This window comes from Trachypithecus francoisi, unplaced genomic scaffold (genome assembly GCF_009764315.1).
Source record: "Trachypithecus francoisi isolate TF-2019V2 unplaced genomic scaffold, Tfra_2.0 Contig00526, whole genome shotgun sequence".
Taxonomy (NCBI): Eukaryota; Metazoa; Chordata; class Mammalia; order Primates; family Cercopithecidae; genus Trachypithecus; species Trachypithecus francoisi.
Window position 1 is genome coordinate 69,068 of NW_022680701.1, and position 26,858 is coordinate 95,925.

A 26,858-nucleotide genomic window follows, 5' to 3' on the forward strand; every position below is an offset into this window, starting at 1 on the left:
ACTACAGGCACGCCATCACACCTGGCTAATTTTTTTTCTGTATTTCTACTAGAGATGGGGTTTCACCATATTGGCCAGGCTGGCCTCGAACTCCTGACCTCATGATCCGCCTGCCTCGGCCTACAAAGTGCTGGGATTATAGGCATGAGCCACTGGGCCCAGCAATAGATACTTTTCAATATTGAAGGAGACTAAAGAATCAAGAACTCGAGGCAGCACTGGGGCAGGCGCAGAGCTGGCAAGCGCATGGTGGAGGCGGTGCCAATGGGGGCCACTGAGGCGCACAGAGGTTTGGCGGCGCCCGGGAGACTGTTGCTGGCACGGTCAGGGCAGGAGGTTAGGCGGCAGGAGGCAGCATGTCGGTTGCGGGGCTGAAGAAGCAGTTCTACAGTGTGAGCCATCTGGTCAGTGAGAAGGTCGGAGGGGCTGAGGGGACCAAGCTGGACGATGACTTCAAAGAGATGGAGAGGAAGGTGGATGTCATCAGCAAGGCGGTGACAGAAGTGCTGGCCAGGACCATCCAGTACCTTCAGCCCAACCCAGCCTCGCAGGCTAAGCTGACCATGCTCAACACGGCGTGCAAGATACGGGGCCAGGTGAAGAACCCTGGCTACCTGCAGTCGGAGGGGCTCCTGGGTGAGGGGGCCTGATCCACCACGGGAAGGAGCTGGGTGACGAGTGCAACTTCAGCAATGCACTGCTGGATGCCAGCGAGTCCAAGGAAGCATCTGGTGGAGGTGAAGGACTCCCTGGAAATAGAGGTCAAGTAGAACTTCACTGACCCCGTCCAGAACCTATGCAAGAAAGACCTGAAGGAGATTCAGCACCACCTGCAGAAGCTGGAGGGTCGCCGCCTGGACTTTGACTAAAAAAAGCGGCAGGGCAAGATCTCTGATGAAGAGCCGCGCCAGGCGCTGGAGAAGTTTGAGGAGTCCAAGGAGGAAACCAGCATGCACAACCTCCTGGATACCGACATTGAGCAGATGAGTCAACTCCTGGCTTCTGGTGGAGGCGCAGCTGGACTACCACCAGCAGGCGATGCAGATCCTGGATGAGCTGGCCAAGAAGCTCAAGCACAGGATGCAGGAAGCTTCCTTAGACTCCAAGCAGAAGTATAAGCCCAAGCCTCGGGAGCCCTTTGACCTCGGAGAGCCTGAGCAGTCCCAAAGGGGTTTCCCTTGCACCACAGTCCTCAGGATTGCAGCTTCATCCTCTTTCCAATCTTCCGACAAGCCCATCCGGACTCCTAGCAGGAGCATGCCGACCCTAGACCAGCCAAGCTGCAAGGCACTGTAGGACTTCGAGCCCGAGAACGATGGGGAGCTGGGCTTCCATGAGGGTGATGTCTTCATGCTGATCGACCAGATCAACGAGAACTGGTAGGAGGGCGTGCTGGATGGCCAGTCAGACTTCTTCCTGCTCAGCTACGTGGACGTGCTCGTACCTCTGCCCAGTGACTTACCGGTGCCCCCGCCCCGCCCTTCCATCCACACTGGGCGGCACCCCCTGCCGGGTCTCCTGCTTTCCATGGGGCCCCTGCTGCCAGGGCGGTGTCCAAGCCTGCCGGTGCCACCCAGGCCCAGGCCCTTGAGGTACTCCCTGAGCAGGGTCCCACACTTGGGCTGCCCAGCTGGCCGAGGTAGAGCAATACTAGGGTGCTCTCAGAAACACTAATGTTCCTCCAGGACAGCCCTCACCTCCGTTCTGACCCCATGGGGGCCCAGCCCACTGCCTACCCTCGAGTTCCACAGCCTTAACAGGCTTGGATCGAGCGTCCCTGTGGGGTGGCTCAGAGACAGGACTCTGGTTTTAAATCTTCCCCCAGCCTGGTGCTGACGATGAGCCCTAGCCCCACTCTAGGGCCACTGTACCCCAGCCTCACACATGCACTCCTCCCCAAGGCCAGGGCAGAGGGCCTCACTGCTTCCCCGGCCTGCTGTCAGCTTGCAGCCCAGGGACAGAGGCCAGATGGAATCTGTCCCACCTTCCCCCACCACCCCCTGCAACTAGGACAGAGATCATGGCCTCCTGCAGAGCCCCGCCTCCCAAGCCTTGCCCTCACAAAGCCAAGTACCTTTTCAGCTTTTTAACTGTCCCCAGCCAGGCCCATGGAAGCCTGTGTCACTCTGGCACAAGCAGTCACTACCGGCCACCTACACACCCCCCAGCACACCTCACACGGGACCACAGCCCCAGCCATGCTGCTGAGGGCCAAGCACAAAGGCTCCAGTGAGCAAATGTTCAAGCCCCTGGTGGCCAGGCCTCCCCTTGCTGAGCCACTGCCACCTGTAGGAAGTGGCCCCAGGCTCCTCCTCTAGACCATGGCAGGCAGCCCCAGGGTCCCCAGACCCCTGCCCAGACCAGCAGGTCCGCAGCCCCGACATCTGCTTCCTCTGTCGCCCAATCCAAAATTGATGAAATGGAGGGTCCTCTGGGCTGGGCCACATTCACATTCCCCTTCCCCTGAGGCCCTGCGAGGCCTCCGGACCCCAGGCTCTGCTCTGCATCCTCATCAGCAGCACATGAGAGGCACAGACACCCTGGCAGAGATGAGCACACAGCCTTGGGCACAGTTCAGGGCAAACTGAAATGTATGCCTGAATTTTGTAAACAGAAGTATTAAAGGTCTTTCTACAAAAAAAAAAAAAAAAAAAAAAAACATGAACGCTAAATACAATGTCTGATGTTTGACTGGATTCTGAATTTTTTAAGCCATGTTATGATTGGGACAATTGTGAAAATGTGTATATGGACTGCACAGTAGACAATGATAATATTAAGTTTCATTGGGTGATAATAGTATTCTGATTAGGTAGGAGAATGTCTTGGTTCTTAGGGAGTGCACACTGAAGTCTTTAATGGTGAAGGGTCATTATGTCTGCAACTGACTCTCAAATGGTTTGTCCGGAAAATGTATAGACATACACACATGGAAAGCAAATGTGGCAAAGTATTAGCAACTGTTGATTCCAGATGAAAGTTATACAGGTGTTCATTATATCATTTGAAAATGCTTCCTAGCCATCCTAAGGCTTAAAGGAAAAAAAGAAAATGTTTAAAATCAAAAGTTGGGGGGCAGGAAAAGAATAACAAAAACTTTGGGCTCATGCCTGTAATCCTAGCACTTTGGAAGGCCAAGGAGAGAGGGGTGCTTGAGCTCAGGAGTTCGAGCCCAGCCTGGAGTACATGGTGATACTCCATCTCTACAAAAAATACAAAAATGAGCCAGGCGTGGTGGCACACACCTGTAGTTCTAGCTACTCAGGAGGCTGAGGTGGGAGGATCACTTGAGCCCTGGAGGCAGAGGCTGCAGTGAGCCAAGATTGCACCACTGCATTCAGCCTGTGTAAGAGTGAGACTCGGCCTCAAAACAAAAGAAACACCTTTGTGTCAAGAGTTAAGGTTGCTATATAAGTAAAATGCTAGGTTATGGTTCTGGGTACATTCAATCTATATGAAGATCAGAGGCTTCTATTGGACCCAAAGGAATACTAGTCACTTGTGATTATTCCTCTATAGGTTTGAAAGATGTGTCAGACCAACTTATTGGATGCAGTTTTAATCTAAAACTCTGTACATTGTATCCCCAACTCATAGACTTCATGTATCCATTGAATACTCTCCTGTTTTCACAATCTTAATGTGGCCCTAATAAAGTTATCCTTATGGAGGACTCAGAAAAGGCCCCCCCACAACCTCTGTAATGTAATAATTATAGTAGTTAACATTTATTGCGCACTCACTGTGTGCCAGGCATTTTTCAGGTACTGATTCATTTAATCCTCAAAACTCATTAGAGGTAGGTACTATTATAATGACAAGGCCAAGGAACAGAGATTAATCAATTTGCCCAAATTCATATTATTCACAGAGCTGGGATTTAAGCATAGTCTGGCTATGGAATCTGTATTCTTAATGACCATGCTATCTATACTGCTTAAGATTAACCTTGAGAATTTATTCCAGTTACAGAGATTGTTTTTATTTCTCTGAAACTGCCCCCAATAAGCCATAACAATACATTAATCAATTATCTTGGTTATCTTTTTTTTTTTTTTTTTTTTTTGAGGTGGAGTCTCGCTCTGTCGCCCAGACTGGAGTGCAGTGGCGCAATCTCGGCTCACTGCAAGCTCCGCCTCCCGGGTTTACGCCATTCTCCTGCCTCAGCCTCCCGAGCAGCTGGGACTACAGGCGCCCGCCACCTCGCCCGGCTAGTTCTTTTTTGTATTTTTAGTAGAGACGGGGTTTCACCATGTTAGCCAGGATGGTCTCGATCTCCTGACCTCGTGATCCGCCCGTCTCGGCCTCCCAAAGTGCTGGGATTACAGGCTTGAGCCACCGCGCCCGGCCTATCTTGGTTATCTCTTTTGCCCAAATTTATATTTTGAAAAAAAAATTCAAACATACCAGAAAGATGAAAGAACAGTACAGAATCCAATGAAAGACTGGGTACTGCATGTCATGTCTTCATTTCCTTTAATCTAAAACATTACTCTACTTTTTTTGATCTTTAATGACAAGTCATTTTTTAAGAGTCAAAGACAGTTTTCTTGTAAATTGTTCCACAACCTGGATTTGTCTGTTTCCACATGATGAGATTCAAGTGAAGCATTTTTGGGAAGAATACTGCATTGGTGATGGATCCTTCCTGCCTCGTGACCGCAGGTGGCTCATAATGCTAAGTTTGATCATTTGTTTAAGGTGATCTTCCAGATCTCTCCATTGTAGTTATTTTGCTGGGTGTGGTGGCTCACACCTGTAATCCCAGCACTTTGGAAGGCCAAGACGGGCAGATTGCTTGAGTCCAGGAGTTTCAGACCACCCTGAGCAACAAGGTGAAACTCTGCCTCTACTAAAAATACAATTAAAAAATAAAATTAGCTTGGCGTGGTGGTGCAAGTCTATAGTCCCATCTACTTGGGGGGCTGAATTTGGAGGGTCACTTGAGCCCAGGGGGTCGAGATTGCAGTGAGCTATGATTTTGCCACTGTACTTCAGCCTGGGTGGCAGAATGAGACCTTGTCTCATAAAAGAATAAAAAATAATTTTTCCCTTTGGTAATTAATAAAAAATCTGTGGGGTAGTACTTTGAGATCAGTGAAGATCCTGTTCTCAAATGTCTTTTATTTTTGTTATTATTATTATTATTTGAGATCGAGTCTCGCTCTGTCGCCTAGGCTGGAGTGCAGTGGTGCGATCTCGGCTCACTGCAAGTGCCACCTCCCAGCTTCACTCCATTCTCCTGCCTCAGCCTCCCAAGTAGCTGGGACTACAGGCGCCGCCACCACGCCCAGCTAATTTTTTTGTATTTTTAGTAGAGACAGGGTTTCAACATGTTAGCCAGGATGGCCTCCATCTCCTGACCTCAGGTGATCCACCCGCCTCGGCCTCCCAAAGTGCTGGGATTACAGGCGTGAGCCCCCGCGCCCGGCTCAGATGTCTTTTCACCCAGCTGTGTCCAGCAATGATAATCCTTGTCTGAATCAATTTTTATTACCTTGGTGGTTGCAAAGTGACACTTTTAAAAATCGTCATTCCTTCTACATTAGCTGGCATTATTTCATTAAAGAACAACTCCCTCTTTTTTTTAATATCATTCTTCATGGATTCTTTTTTATAAATTATGTTGTAGCTTTTTGTTGTTATTCTTTCGAATGCTCAAATTGTCCAGATTTGGCCAATGCAATCTCTGTTATTTTTTTAACCCCACAATCCAGGTTAATCTGAGCTATTTTTAATGCCCAGAGTAATTTCTAATATTTCCCACTCGCAACAGGAATTGAGAAAGGGACTCCAGAAGTTGGGGGCTTATTCAGACTCTTCTTCGAAGTCTACCTTCTTCCTGTGTACTTTCAGCCCAAAGTGAGACTTTTGAGTTGGGAAGAGATACTTCTGAATTAAACTACTAATCAGTGTCACCCAATTCTAATCCCAACCACCTTTATTCTAGGCATACCCTACTCACTGCCATGCTTACCTTTCAGTTGGGCACCTTTGTCCTCCTTCCCATTGGTCTTCTGGTTCCTACCCAACTGTCCCATCCACAGGCCTCAGTAACACCTTTTTGTCCAGCCCTGCGGTAGTGTTGGCCTGCCTCCTTTGCCTACCTTTGCTTTACCACTAATTTATTGTTTTGTGTTTTCCATCTATAGGATCTTAGCCACGTGGCCTGCTGCCTCTGCCAATTTAAAAATAGCACTGAGGCTGTCTGCAAGACAGTCAAGCTGCATTGCAACAGTGCAGGTCTGACAAACACCATACATTGTCGTGAGTCCAAATTGCCTGGTGATAAATTGTTACATTAAGTATTTGTTTTTATATTTTTATTTTTAATTGATGATAAAATTTTAAGCTAATGATATAATTGCTTTATTTACTCATTCAGAGTTAAACTCCCTCAACTTCTGAACTACTCCTTTGCTGGGAGTCAGGTTCTCAGTTATTATCACAAAATTTAATAATGGAACTGTTCCATATGCATAAAGGACCAAGAGAAAGGAATGGGAAGGCTAGGGAATGACATTAACATCCACATCCAGTGTACTGTGCTCTCTGCTTGGTGCTTTGCCCCCAGTGATAATTTCCTCATATAGTGCAATGTAGTTTGTAAGCTAGTTTTGTATGTGTGAGGTCTCAAGTACTCTCTGCCTTTTAGGACAGATGTAGATCCTGTTTTGTTTTTGTTTTTACAATTTTATAAGAGTACAAGTGATGCTATTTTATTTGAAGCCTGAGGGCTTCTGGTTCCATAACCAGAAATTGCTACCTGGCTCTTCTAATGGAATGGAGGGCTTTTCCATTCTTAGACCATCCAACTCTGAACTTGTTCTGAACCTTTCTATTCACAGAACAAATGCTCAAGTGCTTTCAAGAGTTTTTCTGTAGATTAGGTTTATTAGTACCAACTTCATGACTACTAAAATGTGACTGCTTTCCAGTCCAGATAAGTTGAATACAAGTATCCACCAGTGATACGGGGTGGATAATTAATAATGTTTGGCTACTTATATAAAAACAAGTGTTGCTTATTTTTCAAAACTTTTTTTTTTTACCAATTAAATTATTCCCTTCTCCCCAAGAGGTGGACAGAAAACCATTGCTAATCTCCTTTTACAGATGAGGAAAAACAAGATCAGAGATGCTAAATGCTGTAGCCTAGTGCCAGGTCTTCTGTCTCCAATTCTGGGTTCTCTCCAAGCCCATGTTTCTCCTTTCTCACAATCTTTACTTCTTCCTCTGACCCTCACCACCACCCAAAATACTTTTAATTCTGGAAAAGAAACCCAGTTGCACACTGGCACACTTGACCTTCATGCAGTCAGATTTGGATGATTCCCCATCTAAAATATTAGAGACGAAATGAAAGCAAAGTAGGCATCTGACAGAAGTTGCTTTTTCCCTTCTGCATTTTAGGACCTCAAGTAATGTTTATCCAGAAACTGCTATCATACCATAGATTCATTGTATATTTAACAACATAGGCATACCATCTGGCAAATTAAAAATCTCTTAACCTACACCCTGGATCCCTTCCCAAATTTAAGAAAAGAACTAGGGTGGACACAGTGCTTTTTCCATGTCGCCTCTTCTGTGATGCGGCAACGATATGTGGGAGCAGAGAATGGGGTGGGTGAGTGGAGCGCGTGCCAGATGAGGATCTATTAGCAATGGGAGGGGGCCTCCACTTTAGCATCTCCACCCTGCTCCTCTCAGCAGACCGCCTTTCATTGCATTCAGCTGTGATGGTAGCAAGACCACAGGCACACTGAGGATGAGAGAGGGAGCCTTGTGCTCTCTCTGCATCTGAGGCAGGACAGCACAGGGTATGGAGCAGTCTGCAGAGAGGCCAGCTCATCAGCTCATCAGGGAAGCACTTGTCTTCCACCTTGGGCTTTCACTGAGCCCTGGGCAATTGGCCCCTGGGGATCAACAGAATAATCCTAAGCAGAGTTACTATATGTCATACTATGGAATGTTCCAAGTTAGGTGGCCATGTTTTCAAAAAATGTCTTTTCCTCCTTTTGTTGTTGCCATTTCATAGGTTTAGGATTGGGTGTATGTTTCGCCTCTCTGAATGGCACTCGAATGTTTGCTGACTCCTACTCTGTGTGACTGGGGCATACAGCTATGGACTGATGCATGCCGTCCCATCATCTTTCAAGATCAAAGCAATCTCTTCTTTTTTGACAGCTGAAGAAGCATCTGTAGGGAATCCAGAAGGTCCGTTCATGAAGGTGTTACAAGCCCAGAAGAAGCACATGAGCACTGAGCTGACTACTGAGCCGGAGGCAGCCTTAGACAGCAATGGCATCAGCTTGTCAGGCTTTGGGAGTGAGCAGCTAGACACCAATGACAAGAGTGATGTTATCAGTGTGCTAAGTTACATCTTGCCTTATTTCTCAGCAGGAAATCTAGATGTGGAATCCATGTTGTTACCACTCATTAAACTGTGTTTTTCAAATGTGCAAGATGGAGATAGGCTCCTGAGTATTCTGAAAAACAATACAAACAGCCCCTCACTTTAACCTGCATCCAACAACTCAACTTATGAAAATAAACTGAGAAAGGTATATTTCCTATAAAATATATTAGATGCAGAAATACAAGAAAAAAATCGATGAAGTTAAAAGGGAAGAAAAAACTGCCATGCTTATGCAGTCCAGCCTTCTAGGTAACAAATTTAAATGCCAACTATTTGAAATGAACTTAGAAACTGTCCAACCACAGGAAAGCAGCCTGGCAAAGATTCAAAGTGTAGGCAAAAACCTGCAGAGAATGAACAGAGTCCTCATGGGCCCAAGGAGCATCCAGAAAAGGCACTTCAAAGAGGTGGGAAAGCAGAGCACCAGGAGGGAAGAGGGTGCGTAGGCATTTGTGCAGAATGCTGCCATAGAAAAAAAGGCTTGGGAGTCCAGCCCCAGGGGAGCTGGAACAGTCTCACATAGAGCAGGGGCCCAAGACCGTAGCGGGAAACGCCGTCAAGCCTTCATTCACCCAAGAGCATAAGCCAACAGTCTCCTCTGTGCTGAAACCCTTCTCCATGGGCGTGCCTTCTGCCTCCACCCCTACAAAAGCCCTACCTCAGGTCAGAGATAGATAGACTTAGCCTAAGCCATTTTAATTTTAGAAAATGCAAAGGCTAGAGTTAAAAATATGAAGGCTGCTAAACCAATTATACATTTCAGAAAAAAATACCGCTTTCATAAAACTCACTGCTGTGTGGCCCACAGAACACCCAAGGTCAAAAAGATTAAAAAGTTGAGAAAGAAAAGTTATCTCAATAGACTGATGCTCACAAAGAGGCCGCCGTTCTCTGCAGCGAAGAGCCTCATAAATTCCTCTTCACAACAGGCTTTTTCATCCTCAGGAGACCTGAGTCCTCCAGAAAATCCTTTTCTGGAAGTATTTGCTCCTTCAGAACAGTTTATAGAAACCACTAATGTAAAAAACACAGCTGTAAGAAATGCCTCGTGGCCGGGCGCGGTGGCTCAAGTCTGTAATCCCAGCACTTTGGGAGGCCGAGACGGGCAGATCACCAGGTCAGGAGATCGAGACCATCCTGGCTAACATGGTGAAACCCTGTCTCTACTAAAAAATACAAAAAACTAGCCGGGCGAGGTGGCGGGCGCCTGTAGTCCCAGCTACTCAGGAGGCTGAGGCAGGAGAATGGCATAAACCCGGGAGGCAGAGCTTGCAGTGACATGAGATCCGGTCACTGCACTCCAGCCTGGGCGACAGAGCGAGACTCTGTCTCAAAAAAAAAAAAAAAATGCCTCTGAAGAAAACTTTTTTATGGAAAACACTACTATGCCAGAAGGCACCATCTCTGAAAACACAAACTACAATCCTCCTCCTGAGGCAGATTCCGCTGGGACTGCATTCAACTTAAAGCCAACTGTTAAAGAAACTGAGACAAAATGGGAATACAACAATGTGGGCACTGACCTGTCCCCCGAGCCCAAAAGCTTCAATTACCCACTGCTCTCATCCCCAGGTGATCAGTATGAAATTCAGCTAACCCAGCAGCTACGGTCCCTCATTCCCAACAACGATGTGAGAAGGTTCGTTTCTCATGTTATCTGGACCTTGAAGACGGACTGCTCTGAGACCCATGTGCAAGTGACCTGTGCCAAGTTCATCTCCAGGACAGGCCTCCTGATGAAGCTCCTCAGTGAGCAGCAGGACGTAAAGGCGTCCAAGGCAGAATGGGATACGGACCAATGGAAAACTGAGAACTATATCAATGAAAGCACGGAAGCCCAGAGGGAACAGAAAGAGCAGAAGAGCAGAAGACCACACAGAAACATGAGACCCAGAAAGAGTAGAAAGACCCAGAAAAAGCAAACAGAAAGAGCAGAAGACCACACAGAAACATGAGACCCAGACTTTCCCATCATTTAGCATATGCCAGGAAAGTGCCCACACAAGAGAACCTGGGACTCCCAGGCCATAGCTTGTCTTGGCCATAACTGTGATCTCCCACTTTGTAACTTTGGCCATAACAGTGATCTCCCACTTTGTTCACTTAGAGAGTGAAATAGATTAGTGTACAAGATAAACTGTAGGCCGGGAGGGGTGGCTCACGCCTGTAATCCCAGCAGTTTCGGAGGCCGAGGTGGGTGGTTCTCTTGAGGTCAGGAGTTTCAGACCAGCTTGGCCAACATAGTGAAACCCTGTCTTCACAAAAAAATACAAAAATTAGCTGGGTGTGGTGACACGTGCCTGTAGTCCCAGCTACTCGGGAGGCTGAGGTGGGAGGATCACCTCAGCCCAGGGAGGTAGAGTCTGTAGTGAACTGTGATCGCACCACTGTATTCCAGCCTGGGTGACAGAGTGAAACCCTGTCTCAAAAAAAATAAAAAAGAACCTGTAAGCTACTCAACTGGAATACTGGGGTTTTGAAAAGTTAGCTTTGATTCTTTTTTTTTTTTTTAATTGTTCTTTCCTTTTTTTTTTTTTTTATAGCTCACAAAAGAAGTTCCAGGATATGGCTATAACAACAGACTCATCTTGGCAATATCTGTGACTGTAATGCTAATAATTTTGATTATAATTTTTTGTCTTATTGAGGTAAGGACAATAATTAATTCAGGTTTTCAAAATGCAGTCCTGTCTGTGTGGATTCAGATCCCACAAACTCAAAACCAAAGCCACTTTCCCACTTGACATTCTTCTTCAGTAGTTTAAGGCTGAGGTATGCTTTTACTGCAGTGTATATTCCAGGATTTTTAAAGGATCCTTGCTTCCAGGAGATCTCTGTGAATCAAAACCAAGTTAATCCCATTAGACCATTTTAAGAAGTTAAGGTGATATAATAGCAAAATTTCTCCTACCCAAAACTATGTCAACAATTGGATGTACTCACCAAGTCACCCTTACTCTGCCACTAATTTATTTCCTTGTTGCTGAAATGATGAGAGACATATAATCTCCACCCTCACGGAGTTGTCATCACCCTGGAGAGGAAGGAGACAGCCAAAAGAGAGAAGCATTGTCTTGTAGATTTATTAGATTCCCATAGTATCATCCTTCTCCAGTGTGTAAGCCATTGCCTAAATAGGTCCAGTTAAAGCACTACAGAGTAGCCATCTTTTAAAAAAATTGTTGGCCACATTTTTAAGTTCACAGGGGAGGGGGAATGATGTCTCATACTCTACCCCTTCTGAGTCCAGGCCCTCTGTGAGATGTGTCTGTTTCTTGGACACCATATGAGACATTCCCCCTTCGATTAGAGATGCTCAGCCTGCATTAACATGTCTAAAGCCTACATCTGGCTACTCTGGGACAAGTCTTGTTCACAGTGCCCATTCCTGGAACTTGCCTCTGTTTGCCTTTTGTTTGATTACATGATGCATTACTTTTCCCAACAGGCCAGTGCTAGCATATTGGAAGAGTGATTTAATAAGCTGGCAACCTTGACGCTATGCTACCAATCCAACCTTATTTGCCTCATTCACCATTTCATTATTGTGGCAGCCCTCCATTCCAGCCAGAGCAGCCCCTCACCATACCCCAGTCACACCATCCGCATTTCTGCTTTTGTCTATGCGTTGTCCACCTAAAATTCCCTTATTTCACTCTGCCTGTGGGAATCCTAAGAATCTCTCAAAAGCCAACTCAAGTTCATCTTTCTGCTTGAAACCTTCCCTGAATATTCCAGCCCTCCTGAGCCTAGTTCCTTGGTGAGATTTGTCCCCATTTCTTGGACACAATATGAGAGACTTCAGAAGCTGAAGTGGGAGGATTGCTTGAGGCCTGGGAGGTCGAGGATGCAGTGAGCTGTGGTCATACTACTGCACTCTAGCCTGGGCAACAGAGCGAGACCCTGTCTCAAAAACAGCCACCACCCAAAACGATCTTGGGGTTTGAACAGGATTATGTTAAATTTGTAGATTAATTTGAGAATTGACATCTATACAACATTATAGGAACATGCTATCTCATGGCATGTGTTCATTTCTTTTTAATGTCTTTCAGAAGAGTTTTAGGGTTTCCATCATATAGATCTTACATATTTTTTGTTAAAGATCTTTGTATTTTTATTCCTAAATACTTCATACATTTGTATTGTCATTGTAAATGGGATCTTTCTTCCATTTTCTAATTAGTTATTGGTGGTGCATGGGAAAAGTAGTTGAGGTTTTTGTGCTAATCTCTTGATTTTGTATATAGCCACTGTACTGAATTCTCATATTACTTCCAGTAAAATCTCAGTTGAATCTCTCAGACTTCTTTGGCTAACATTTATCATTTCATATGCAAATAATCATAGTTTTGTCTCTTCCTTTTCAATACTTATATTCTTTCCTTCCTTTCCTTTTTTTTTTTTTTCCCTCAGGGCCTTGTTGTCACCCAGGATGGAGAGCAATGTTGTGATCTAGCTCACTGTAACCTCAAATTCCTGGGCTTAAGGGATCCTCCTGCCTCAGCTTCCTGAGTGGCTGGGACTACAGGCAGGCAGCTAATTTTAAAAACTTTTTTGTAGAGACAAGGTCTCACTATGTTACCCAGGCTGGTTTTCTGGCCACTTTAGAGGAAGGACTAAGGTTTCCTTTTTTACCTACTTTTAAGAGGTTTTTATTTGGAATTGTCTGTTGAATGTTAGCTAAAACAGTCAATAAAATGTATTAAGTGCCAGGTGCATGCAAGACCCTAAGTTAGATACAGTCAGCCCTCTTCATCAGCAGGTCCACATCTTCAGATTCAACTAGACGAGGCTGAATATTTGAAAAAAGAAACAATAAAAATACAAATAGAAAGTACAGTATAACAACTGTCACCATTGCACAATATCTATACATTTTATTACTGATGACTTAAAGTACATGGGGCCAGGCACTGTGGCTCACACTTGTAATCCCAAAACTTTGGGAGGCCAACCTGGGCAGCATAGTGAGACCTTGTCTTTACTAAAAATAAAAATAAAAAAAAATTAACCAGGTGTGGTAGTATACACCTGTAGTCCCAGCTACTCAAGAGGCTGAGGTGGGCAGATCACTGGAGCCCAGGAGGTTGAGGCTGCAGTGAGCTGTGATTGTGACACTGCACTCCAGCCTAAGCAACAGAGGGTGATCCTGTCTCTAAGTAAATAAATAAAGTATATGGGGGATGTGTGTTGGTTATATGCAGATATGCACCATTATATGTAAGGGATTGAGCATCTACAGATTCTGGTATGGTGTGGCAGCGGTATCCTAGAACCAATCCCCTGCAAGAGATCAAGGATGACTGAACTGTGGAAGAATCAAAGCACTATTAAACAGCATACAATTCCTGTCTTCAAAAAAGTTATCTCATCAGGTAGATGAGACTTATAATGAATAGAATGAATGAATACAGATTTGGAGATAGTGGTTGTTGTGATGGATAATCTTAATTTCATTTTCTTCCAAAACAGATTCATTCTCATAGAAGGGCATCAGAGAAAGATAAAGAAGGATCCTCGGCCGGGCGCAGTGGCTCAAGCCTGTAATCCCAGCACTTTGGGAGGCCGAGACGGGCGGATCACGAGGTCAGGAGATCGAGACCATCCTGGCTAACACAGTGAAACCCCGTCTCTACTAAAAATACAAAAACTAGCTGGGCGAGGTGGCGGGCGCCTGTAGTCCCAGCTGCTCGGGAGGCTGAGGCAGGAGAATGGCGTAAACCCGGGAGGCGGAGCTTGCAGTGAGCTGAGATCTGGCCACTGCACTCCAGTCCGGGCGACAGAGCGAGACTCCACCTCAAAAAAAACAAAAAACAAAACAAAAAAAAAAAGAAGGATCCTCAATGTCAGGCCCCTGAGCCCAAGCTAAGCCATCATAACCCCTGTGACCTTCAGGTACACATTCAGATGGTCTGGAGCAACTGAAGAACCACCAAAAAAATGAAACAGGCAGTTCTTTCCTTAACTGATGACATTCCACCTTGGTGATTTGTTCCTGTCCCACCCCCAACTAATCAATCGACCTTGTGACATTCCTCCCCTGGACAATGAGTCTCATGATCTCTCCACCCTGCACCTTGTGACCCCTCCCCTGCCAGCAAGAGATAACCACCTTTAACTGTAATTTTCCACTACCTATCCAAATCTTACAAAACTGCCCCACTCCTATCTCGCTTTGCTGGTTCTCTTTGTGGACTCAGCCCACTTGCACCCAAGTGAAATAAACAACCTTGTTGCTCACACACAGCCTGTTGGTGGACTTTCCTCACACGGACAGACCTAACAGTTGGGAGTTTGAGACCAGCCTGACCAACATGGTGAAACCCCATCTCTACTAAAAATACAAAAATTAGCTGGACATGGTGGAGGGTGCCTGTAATCCCAGCTACATGGGAGGCTGAGGCAGAAGAATGGCGAGAACCCAGGAGGTGGAGCTTGCAGTGAGCCGAGAGCATGCCACATTCAGCCTACCTTTGCCATTCTTAAAATTATGTTGTTTTGTTTTTATTGTTGGATTATAATAGTACTTTTCTTTCTTCTCTTTTTTATTTTTATTTATTTTTGAGACAGGCCCTTGCTCTGTCACCTAGGCTGGAGTACAGTGGCATGATCTCAGCTCAATGCTGCCTCAACTTCCCAGGCTCAGGTGCTCCTCCTGCCTTAGCCTCCTGAGTAGCTGAGACTACAGGCTCACACCACCATGACCGGCTAATTTTTTGTATTTTGTATAGAGATGAGGTTTCACCATGTTGCCCAGGCTAGTTCTTTAAATTGTATATATTCTGAATACTAGACCCTTACCAGATACATGATTTACAAATATTTTCTCCCATTCTGCTCACTTTTAATGGTATTGTTGGCAGCATAAAACCTTTTAATTCTGATGTAGTTCAATTTATCTAGTTTTTCTTTTGTCACTTGTGCTTTTGGTGTGGTATCTAAGTACCCATTACCTAATCCAAGGTCACAAAGATTTACTTCCATTATTTCTTCTAAGAATGTTATCATTTTAGCTCTTACATGAGACTCTGTGGTCCACCTTGAGTTAACTTCTGCGTATTGAGGATGTAAATACCCAGTAGAACCAGCACCATTTGTAAAAAAAGGCCATCCTTTCCCCATTGAATTGCCCCACTTTCTCCTTTAAAAATTTTTTGAGGAATGATGTATCTAAAGTACCAGATATTCAGTGTCCACCTTGGTGAGTATTTACATATGACATGCACCCTGTGACCACCATCTAGATCAAGATCTAGAACGTGTCTAGCCCACCAGAGGCTCCTGTGTACCTTCTCCCAGTCATTGTGCCCCTTGAAAACCACCATTCTGACTTATGGCGCCATGCGTTAGTTTTTCCTGTTGTTGAACCTCATGCCTATAAAATGGAATCATGCAGTATATATTCTTTTGTGTCTGGCTTATTTCGCTGAACACTACGTCTGTGAGCTTCAGCTGTACATATAGCATGAGACTGTAGTTCATTCTTTTCCATTGTTCTGTAGTACTCCATTGTAAAAATATATCACAACCTATTATCCATTATCCTATTAATAGATATTTGGGTTGTTTCCAGGTTTGTTTGTTTGTTTGAAACGGAATCTCTCTGTGTCGCCCAGGCTGGAGTGCAGTGGCATGATCTTGGCTCACCACAACCTCCGCCTCTCAGGTTCAGGTGATTCTCCTGCCTCACCCTCCCGAGTAGCTGAGACTACAGGCATGTGCCAACATGCCCAGCTAATTTTTTGTATTTTTAGTAGAGATGGGGTTTCACTGTGTTAGCCAGGACAGTCTTGACTTCCTGACCTCATGATCCACCCGCCTCAGCCTCCCAAAGTGCTAGGTTTACAGGCATGAGCCACCATGCCTGGCATGTTTAGCTTTAATAGATACCACCACCAAACAGTTTTCTAAAGTGTTTGTGCAATTTATATTCATATTGGCAACAAATGAGCATTCTAGTTGCTCTTTATCCTGACCAATGGTGTTACCAATCTTTTTCATTTTAGCCACTCTGGTAGACGTGTAGTGGTTTTAATTTTCATTTCCTTGATGACTAAAGATGATACCTTTTCATTTGCTTATTGGCCAGTCAATCCTCTTTTATAAAATGTCTGTCCAAGTTGTCATCCCAGTCTTAAATTGAGTTGTATGTGTATGTATTGATTTGAAGGAGCTCTTTGCATATTATAGATATGTCTTTCATTGGACAAAAACAGTATATATATAAAGTATCTTTTTCTAGTCTATAGGACTTGACTTTTAAATCTCCTAATGGTATTTTTATTGAACAGATTCTTTTAATGATGTGCAGTTTATCAGTCTTTTGCTTATGGTTTGCTTGGTTTTTGTCCCATTTAAGAGATATTCATCTCCCCCAAAGATCTGAAGATATTTGCCTATATTATCTTCTAAAAGCTTTAGTGATTTATCTTTCACAATTAGGTTTATGATCTTCCTGGGATTAATTTTTGTGTGTGGTGTGAGTTAGAAGTCAAAGCTCATATTTTTCCATATGGATATCTGATTGGCCTCGCTGTTTCTTGAATATGATCATGTGAATCACAGAACTGTCAGCGTGAGTCAGCCTCTTTGTATTTGCTATTCTGAAGATGCTTCAGTACGTCCTGAAGATTTACTTCCTGAAAATGAATGCTCTAGGACCCTAACGGTTGTGACTGTGCACCTGCCAACTCAAGCTGAAAGTTGAAGAGGAAAGCTCTGCAGCCCCTGCCTCAAGCTGGAGGCAGAGTGACGTCTGAGGTTGGGAGTTCGAGACCAGCCTGGTCAACATGGAGAAACCCCGTCTCTACGAAAAATACAAAAAAATGAGACGGGCATGGTGGCGCTTGCCTGTAATCTCAGCTACTCAGGAGGTTGAGGCCGAAGAATCGCTTGAACCCGGGAGGCAGAGGTTGCAGTGAGCCGAGATGGCACCACTGCACTCCAACCTGGGCGACAAGAGTGAAACTCCGTCTCAAAAAACAATAAATAAATAAAGAGATGAGGTCTCACTATGTTGCCCAGGCTGGTCTCAAACTCCTGGACTCAAGTGATCCTCCCACCTTGGCCTCCCAAAGTGCTAGGACAACAGGCGTGAGCCACCATGCCCAGCCAAAATTGTTCTGATCCAGCAAAAATACATATAACTGCATTCCTAAATACAAGCAATAACTAGGATTAGAAAACACAATGTAAATCACACAAATAAAAATAATTATCTGAAATTAAATTCAAACATAGGAAGAAAATTATAAAGCTATCCTGAGCAATATGGGCCAAAGCTTAAATAAACATAAAAACATAGCATGCTCCTGGGTGAGAAAACTAAATAAACGTAGATATCTCTTTTTCCAAAGTCATGCAATTCTAATAATAATCCCAACGAAATGTCTTTTTTTTTTTTTTTTTTTTTGAGACACAGTTTCACTCTGTCGCCCAGGCTGGACTACAGTGGCATGATCTTGGCTCACTGCAACCTCCGCCTCCCGGGTTCAAGCGATTCTCGTGACTCAGCCTCTCCAGTAGCTGGGATTACAGGTATGTGCCACCACGCTGAACTAATTTTTGTATTATTAGTAGAGACAAGGTTTCACCAGGTTGGTCAGGCTGGTCTCAAACTCCTGACCTCAGATGATCCACCCTCCTCAGCCTGCCCAAAGTCCTGGGATTACAGACATGAGCCACCACACCCAGCCCTTATTAAATTTAACAAGTTTAATATTTATGTGGCAGAAAAAAATAAGAATAATAACAACAAAAAATTGGGAGGCCAAGGCGGGCAGATCACTTGAGGTCAGGAGTTCGAGACCAACCTGACCAACGTAACCCCATCTCCACCCCAAAAAAAATTAGCTGGGAGTGGTGGCATGCACCTGTAATCCCAGCTACTAGCAAGGTTGAGGCAGGAGAATCACTTGAACCCAGGGGTCAGAGGCTGTAGTGAGCCAAGATCACGCCACTGTACTCCAGCCTGGGTGACAGAGCGAGACTCCATCTCTTAAAAAAACTGGCCTAATGAGAATATTGAACTAAATTATAAAGCTATAATAATGAAAACAGTATAGCACTGAACAAGAGATATATCTGACTCTATTATAATTAACATAACTGAAAAGATACTACATCACTGTGGAAAGGAAGAATTGGTTAATAAACAATGACGAGATGGCCAAATAGCAGTTGAAGGGGGAATAGTTTATTAAAGCATTTTTTAAAAACACTAAATATAATGTACTTATTTATCAAACTTCTTGAAGAAAAAGGCTTTCCAAGTATAGAATACGAAAACAAAACAAAAGTTAGACAGATTTTGACTCCTAAGATAACACATTTCTACACGTCCAAACAATGACCAATATTAAAAGACAAATAATTCACCATGGAAATGTTTCTAGCAAATATGACAACAGATTAATATTATTGTAAGTCTCAGGTAGATCAATAAGAAAAACATTAAGGCTCTGACATAACTAGGACAAGGCCAAACAAGTCAATGAAAATAAATATGATTAGTAAACAGACAGGAAAATATCCTGCTTCACGAATGTTTAAATGGCACATGCCATGAAATTAGCAAAAAATTTAAAACGCAATTAGCTAATGCTTATAACAGAATAGCGAAAAGGGACATCTTTATTTACTGCTGCGTTAAATAGGCCCAACTCCTTTAAGCAGCAGCCTAAAGGAAAAATTAATCATGAAACCTTAAAAATATCCATACACTTAAACTCAGTAAAACTATTTTTGTGGAAGCATCCTAAAAAAAAAAATCCTTTAAAAAAAAATCAGGCCGGGCGCGGTGGCTCAAGCCTGTAATCCCAGCACTTTGGGAGGCCGAGACGGGCGGATCACGAGGTCAGGAGATCGAGACCATCCTGGCTAACACGGTGAAACCCCGTCTCTACTAAAAAAATACAAAAAATTAGCCGGGCGAGATGGCGGGCGCCTGTAGTCCCAGCTACTCGGGAGGCTGAGGCGAGAGAATGGCGTAAACCCGGGAGGCGGAGCTTGCAGTGAGCTGAGATCCGGCCACTGCACTCCAGCCTGGGCGACAGAGCGAGACTCCGTCTCAAAAAAAAAAAAAAAAAAAAAAATACAAAAAAAATTAGCCGGGCGAGGTGGCGGGCGCCTGTAGTCCCAGCTACTCGGGAGGCTGAGGCAGGAGAATGGCGTGAACCCGGAGGCGGAGCTTGCAGTGAGCTGAGATCTGGCCACTGCACTCCAGTCTGGGCGACAGAGCAAGACTCCGCCTCAAAAAAAATAAAAAATAAAAAATAAATAAATAAAAAATCAAAGTTATCTACACTAAGATGTTTACAGCAATTATTTGTAATAAAAATTTTTGAAATAAACATTCAAACAAGAAAAAAATCCGAATGATGGTTGCTGTTGAATCTTCTTAACCAGTTACCCTAAAACCAGTCTTCATGGCTCCCATTCCAGTCCATCCTCCATACTGCTCCCAAATTGTGTCTAAACAGCAAATATATCAACGCTTAAAATCCTGCAATGGTTCCTACCACCTTTAAAAAAATGAACATCTTGGCAAACTACAACAAGGTCCTAACTAGGCTGGTCACTGTCTACAGCCTCACCTCTTGCCACTCATACCCAATGCATTAGCCATAAAGAACATATGCAGAACTATTCGGAACTCTTTATAGCTCTCCAGCATTCATTAAATAAAATGCCAAAAACATCTTAATCCATGCTCACACAAGGATCCTGACTTCATGGCACTTAAAGCATAGGAACAATAAACGCCTATCAGTGGGTTAGGTCTGATACTAGAAGAAGAGTTTCGTAGAGTCACAGAGGACAGTTCAACTCAGGTCAGGGAAAGTTCTAGGGATAACAGTAATCTTTGAGTTGAGCCTTAAAAGATGCGCAAGTATTGCTAGGGGCGAGGGCGATTCCGAGTGAACAGAATACGTCAATTTTATTTTTCCACACAAATTCTAATAAACTTGTAATAAGCTTTCTAGACAACTTCGGTTGTGACATGTACTTCTCCAACTTTCAATTTCTCCTACCACTTAGAGCTACTATGAAAATTAAAAGTGGTAATAGATATGAACTTAACACAGCATCTGGCACTTAAACTTTCCATACATGTCAATCATACAGAAACATGTACAATGCTGATTACGATGGCGTATTTCAAGGGTTCAGCATTCTCAGACAAAGAAAGTATCAGTAAACAAAAATGAACGCAAAAAGAAAAACTAGTAAGAACAAAGTTAAACGACCTATCACCATTTAGCCAGGATGAAATCCTCTCTACAGGTCCCAATGAGATCCTCAGTTACATATTACAACAAAACAATAATTTATATTCATTTTATATTGAATCATGAATAAAACGTTAAGTTCTACTAAGTGTGATCTATTTGAAAAGAGGAGGATGTGTTACATCTTTAAGACTCTCATTAAAAAAGGCTAAAACAGGCCAGGCATGGTGGCTAATACCTGTAATGCCAGCACTTTGGAAGACTGAAGAAGGAGGATCTCCTTGAGTGCAGAAATTCCAGACCAGCCTGGGCAACCTGGAGAAACCCCATCTCTACGGGGGGTGGGGGAGGAGTAAAAAAACTCAGCCAGTCATGGTGGCATGTACCTGGAGTCCCAGCTACTTGGGAAGCCAACATGGGAAAATCACTTGAGCCAGGAGGTCAAAGCTGCAGTGAGCTGGGATGGCTCACTGCACACTGTTGCCAGTGAACTCCAGCGTAGGCAACAGAATAACACTCTGCCAAAAAAAAAAAAAAAAGGCTAAAATAAAAATCTTGTATGCCTAAGTATGACCCTTCATTTATCTTGAAAACTGAATTATGCTAAATGAGATGTTAGTATGCTGTGATAATAACAGCTCAACCAACAAGAAAAAAGTAAAAGTGATGACTAAAATACACAGACTTTACTATGAATACCAAACTACATCAAGGACGTTGGCATGTTCTACTGCCTGCCTGAAGAGCATTAGACTAGAAGACAGAATTTAAGAGAAAAAGAAGGAGCTCAGCTACACTGGCTTCCTCCTCAGAGACAAAGAAAATAAAATGAATGGGGACATTCAAATCACTAACACCTCTAGTATATAAAAGTCATTATGGGCTGGGTGCAGTGGCTCACGCCTATAATCCCATCACTTTGGGAGGCCAAGGCAGGGAGATTACCTGAGGTCAGAAGTTCGAGACCAGCCTAGTCAACATGGCAAAACTTCATCTCTACTGAAAATACAAAAAAAAATTAGCCAGGCATGGTGGTGGTGCCTGTAATCCCAGCTACTCAGGAGGCTGAGGCAGGAGAATTGCTTGAATCTGGGAGGCAGAGGTTGCAGTGGGCCAAGATTGAGCCATTACACTTCAGCCAAGAGCGAAACTCCATCTCAAAAAATAAAGTCACTATGGTGTATAGGCATACTTAAAAACCTGTGAAACAGAATGAAGCTATAATTTTTAAAGCCTTGAATAGATAAAATATGTAGTGAACCAAGACTAAGATGCTAGCATATCTAAAGGGAAATTTTTAAAGTTAAATTTCCTTACATTATAGACAAGTTTAACCTCCTTATTGCCAAGGGCTTTGAAATTAATAACATGAGCAGCAGCATACAAAAGCATTAAATGTACAAAAAGATCTGAAATAAATGTTCTGGAGGAGTGATCTTATTTTACTTCTCCATAACCAAGAATTTAAAATATTACAAATTACGACACTAAGCTGCTTTTTCCAGCCTTTGGTTTTCAGAAACAATAATGGTCTAAAAAATTATCCCGAAGTTTTTACTGTAAAGAATATTTCTCTATCCAAACGATTGTAAGAAAAACCTGTATCAAATAGTCATATAAGTATGATATATAAATGATACATTTTGTAATCAATTTGTTATAGAAATATTAGTTGAAGTTGATAGTGTTACCATACAGCCCATTTTAATGATCATATGTTAAGGTGTCATAAAGAACAGAAGTAGCTTGATGGATGAAATCAGATTCTAACCCCCAATTGCCTGAGGAATCTAAAATTTGGGATCAAATTATTAAATTAGCCCCACCTTCTTAGCATTGACAAATACCAAACAGTTCACTGACTGTGGTTTTAAGAATAATATGTGGAAAGGTCTAATATCAATTGTGGGCAGAGATCTCATGGTTCAAATATTTCCTCTTGTTCAGAAAGAGTGTGTATGAGTGAGTGTGTGAGTGTGTGTATGTGTGAGTGTATGTGTGTGTGTGTGTGCGCGCGTCACCATGTAAGAAATGTTTATACCTTTCAGTAAAGGGGCAATTCCACAATAAGGTTATTATCAACTAACTAAAGTTTATACAACATCTTGAAATCAAAGGTACTCTATAAATTTAAAATACTAATATGGTATTAACTTAAAGCAAAGAATAATAATTTTAAAACACCTTACAACCCAAGTGTATTGTAAACCAAATATAAATTCACTGTGAGATCTTTTTTAAAGTGATTTTTTTCCTCTATTAGGGAACCCAGATCTAAATGAACTGTTAAACACTTAGTCTAAAGGTACGCCAAACATTTCTTAAGGTCTTAACAAAGAATCAACTTTTTTTTAAAACAAAATGAGGCCTAGGTTAAATATTTTATTTGGCTTCTCAAGATGGACTGAGAAGTTGGGCACCAGCTCCAGACCAATTCCTGGACGCACATCAAACACAGCCCCGTCATTTATCCAGTCAGTCAAAACAATCTTTTCCATCTAACCCTTTAATGTTTATGTCCTAAAAAGCTGCTAATTGAATCCAGCTCTTGAGATCTATTTGCTAAAATCTATACCATCTAATTTGTAAATGATGAACAAAAATGAAAAAAAAATATGTTAACTTTCCTGGCAAAACAGAAGAGACTACACTGTAACCAAAGAAGGAAGGACAATGTTTTTAATATTTGTCAAATTTTAAGAGAAAACTATTCAGAGACAAGTAGTTGTAAGAAACTCAGAGTACCTCAAACTGTTTTTACTATTAAGAGGACACAGGGTATTTAAAATTCCTCAGAAAAACCTGAAACAAAAATCACTCTATAAATGTAGTTAAATATGCCCTCTTGCCCTAAAATATAAGCATAATCTTTCCTCTTAACAAGCTTTACATACAAATTTTTATAATGTATCATAGGCAGTACAGAAACCACAGATAAACACTTTAAGATCTATTGAGTCATACTAAAAACCTCAACTCACTTTATCTGAAGAAAATCAAAATCCCTATTTTTTCCCTCATCTATATAGCCCAGAAATGGAAAGTAAATGGAAACAGCCTATTTCTGATACCTGAGATCACATGTTCTTTCCACGATCACTGACTCCAGATAGCAACAGCAACAGATAAACTCTAAAGCAACAAAGATCCCCTATAAAGGTTTCCATTGACTCCTCCCAATATAAGGACACTGAATGGGGGTTGGAAATATAAGTATCCCCCAATCCAGGTTTTCCATTAAGATCCACTCAGTTAATGATTCCCTGCAATTTTCCCTAGGGAAAGCATTAAGGTAACATATTATTTAAATTGCAGCCAGCATACATTCAAGCTAAATTCTCAAATACCAAATTCACGGCAACTTTCACCCAGCAAGTTCAGCCAGTGGACTGAGATGTGACACACAGGCATTCAACTACAAAATTAGTCCAAATAAATCTCAAAGTCTAGTGTGGGCAAACATAATTACAGCTTATTCGTCCACGTGCACGCACACACAAATCCTCTACGGAAAATTATCTTTCTCACCACTCACCCGAATATAAACGTGGACAATTTATCAGGGGTAAATAGTGAAGATAGGATAACGCCGTGATTTCAATTCCTTTTCAAACCAAATACAAGTTCTCCTAAAATGGGGGTGGCATGTCCATGTAAGAATACCAAAAATGGCACTGTAAGTAAAACGTACCTGTAATATTAAAGATTTCATGCACCTGGAATCATAAGCACTTTGTAAGTGTAGTCTTCTATCTGGCAACCCCTCCGGACATTCTTTTCCATTTAGAAAAAGGAAGGGGGAGGGTGGGGAGAGTCACAGAAAGTTTGCTCCGAAGTTTGTATGAGGACATACTTAGAAATGTACCCCCTCCCTCCCCCCCAAAAAAGTGTGTTTTTAAAGCAGGTCTGGAGTTAGAAGTGAGACGCAAGTTCTGCGGCCTACAAGGAACAACCCCAAACACGCCACCGTACAATCAGACACTTCCAAAACACAGGGTACAATGAGCCCGAGCCGTCGGATCAGACAGGCACACCGGAAAAGTCAACCTGTCTCCTCTCCTCAGAGAGACGTGAGTTCAAGGTGTGTGGGCCCGGCAGCGGTGGCCGGCGGCGGGGAGTAAAGGTTTTTCATGCGGGCCTAAGTGGGTGTGCAAGGTAACAACCCGAGAACACACACGCACACCCTCCCGTTAAGCGCTCCATCTTTAAGGAGTGTTTACTGCGCGCAGTCAGCAACCGGATTCAATAAGCCTCGCCACGGGAGCTCTTCATCCCCTTCACGATCCCACCTGGGCGGTAGCCCGGGGGCTGCTCCCCGAGACCCGGGAGGCAGCGTCGGGCTCCTTGACCAAGACTTTCCTACCTGAAATCTGCCTGCGATGCGAACCGGTGTATCCTCCCCTCCACAAAAGACCATCCCCCCCACCCCGCCCCGAGTCATCCTCGGCTTTTTTTTTTTTTTTTTTTTGAGACAGAGTCTCGCTCTGCTGCCCAGGCTGGAGTGCAGTGGCCGGATCTCGGCTCACTGCAAGCTCCGCCTCCCGGGTTCACGCCATTCTCCTGCCTCAGCCTCCCGAGTAGCTGGGACTACAGGCGCCCGCCACCGCGCCCGGCTAGTTTTTTGGTATTTTTTAGTAGAGACGGGGTTTCACCGTGTTAGCCAGGATGGTCTCGATCCCCTGACCTCGTGATCCGCCCGTCTCGGCCTCCCAAAGTGCTGGGTTTACAGGCTTGAGCCACCGCGCCCGGCCATCCTCGGCTTTTTCAAGAATGTCCAAACCGGAGCAAGTGGTTTTCCAATTACTCTCCCTGAACTAGGCCTTCCCACTCCTCCGACCCCCAACTCACCATTGATCGCGACCTTGGCCCTTCCTAAGGCCACAGGCACCCCCCGCCAGCTCCCCACCCCGCGGCTGCCCGGCCCGGCCCCCCTCACCTGTCAGGCGCAGTTGGACGAGCCCGTTCCTCTGTCTCCGGCGGCGGGAGGGACAGGGACGGGGGCGACGGCGAGGCGCGGTGGAGTCACCACAGCGGCCGGGGCTGGGGCCTGAGCAGCCGGCGCCGCGACCGCCACGGCCTGAGGGTCCCGGATGTGCCGAGCGTCGTTGCCAAGAGCCGCGGAGGGAGCAGGACGCCGCGGCCTTTCCCTCCTCTGGTCTTGGTGAGGCCCAGTAGCCGACTGGGCTGGTCGGCTGAGGCGGGCGGTGCTCGGCGGCGCCGGAGCAGGACTGTGGACTCGGCCGCTTCCTCCTCCATCCGCCCTCCTGTCTGAGGGACCCCGGACCTGGGGCCGCCGCCACCACCACTTGTCGGCTCCGGGGTGCGGGGAGGAGACGGTTGGCGGGGCCGGAGGGGCGGGGCCGGCGGGTAACGGCTGTCAGGTAGGGTGTGAGCTGCGGACGAGGCTCCCACGCGGAACGCGGGGAGGGAGCAGGCAGGTAGCAAAGTGGAGGCGGGAGCAGCAGCTGTGTGGCACCTGGAGGGGTTGAGTGTCCGGTCCACTAAAGGGAGAGCTTTCGTCCAAGCAGGGCCGACTTCAGGGCGCTCCGAGAGGCTGGGACGAGGAAGATTAGAACCGAGTCTGCTGCCCGCCGGGAACTTGACGTCTTTGAGGCGAGGGAAGAGACAGCATTCCCACGCCGATGGTTCCAGCAAAGCCCCAGGAGTGCTCTGCTCCTGGTCTTGTAGCTGACACCCCCATCTGGGACTCACCTGGTGGAGGAGATCGGGTTACCTGCCCGCTCCAGTTCTTTTCAGGTGCAGCCAAGGATAGGGAGATGATACGTCTTAAAGGATTAACAAGATAAACCTTGGAGAGTAATGTGTGAAGAGTTGTTCATACACTATTGTATTTCGTTGTCTCAGGAGGAGAAAGATAATAAAACAATTTTTTAATGTGTACCTTATCCTTTGACCTTGTAACTGTATTGGATCAGGTGATCCTCCCCCCTGAGCCTCTGGAGTAGCTGGGACCACAAGTGTGCACCACCACGCCCCACTAATTTTTGTTTTTTGTTTTTTGTTTTTTTGAGACGGAGTCTCGCTCTGTCGCCCAGGCTGGAGTGCAGTGGCGCAATCTCGGCTCACTGCAACCTCCACCTCCCAGGCTCACGCCATTCTCCTACTTCAGCCTCCCGAGTAGCTGCGACTACAGGTGCCCACCACCATGCCTGGCTAATTTTTTTTTTTTTTTTTTTTTTTTG

At 44.5% G+C, this 26,858-nt stretch overlaps 1 protein-coding gene, 2 long non-coding RNA genes and 1 pseudogene across 5 annotated transcripts; 3 read left to right on the top strand and 1 right to left on the bottom strand.

Moving 5' to 3' along the window:
- Positions 1-215: 215 nt before the first annotated feature.
- On the top strand, positions 216-2,659 carry LOC117085150 (annotated as a pseudogene). Its single transcript, XR_004437819.1, has one exon. The product of XR_004437819.1 is annotated as an endophilin-A2-like (transcript).
- Positions 2,660-9,729: 7,070 nt separating this feature from the next.
- On the top strand, positions 9,730-10,673 carry LOC117085156 (leucine-rich repeat-containing protein 37A3-like). Its single transcript, XM_033213774.1, has one exon. It carries the CDS (start codon positions 9,793-9,795, stop codon positions 10,375-10,377), a length of 585 nt encoding a protein of 194 aa, XP_033069665.1. The 5' UTR covers positions 9,730-9,792; the 3' UTR covers positions 10,378-10,673.
- A 246-nt stretch (positions 10,674-10,919) lies between these two features.
- On the bottom strand, positions 10,920-25,721 carry LOC117085164. The gene is made up of 3 exons (XR_004437831.1): positions 25,592-25,721; positions 11,366-11,456; positions 10,920-11,256 (listed from the first exon to the last, which is right to left on the bottom strand). It is a non-coding gene; the product is annotated as an uncharacterized LOC117085164 (long non-coding RNA).
- On the top strand, positions 25,681-26,558 carry LOC117085168. Of its 2 annotated transcripts, none has more exons than XR_004437833.1 (2): positions 25,681-25,816; positions 26,184-26,558. It is a non-coding gene; the product is annotated as an uncharacterized LOC117085168 (long non-coding RNA). The 2 variants fall into 2 exon arrangements; XR_004437834.1 differs by lacking the exon at positions 25,681-25,816 and adding an exon at positions 25,879-25,975.
- Positions 26,559-26,858: the final 300 nt, after the last annotated feature.

Excerpts from the sequence above, each read along its gene's own strand:
- LOC117085156 (XM_033213774.1), top strand. The coding sequence starts at position 9,793 with ATGGAAAACACTACTATGCCAGAAGGCACCATCTCTGAAAACACAAAC.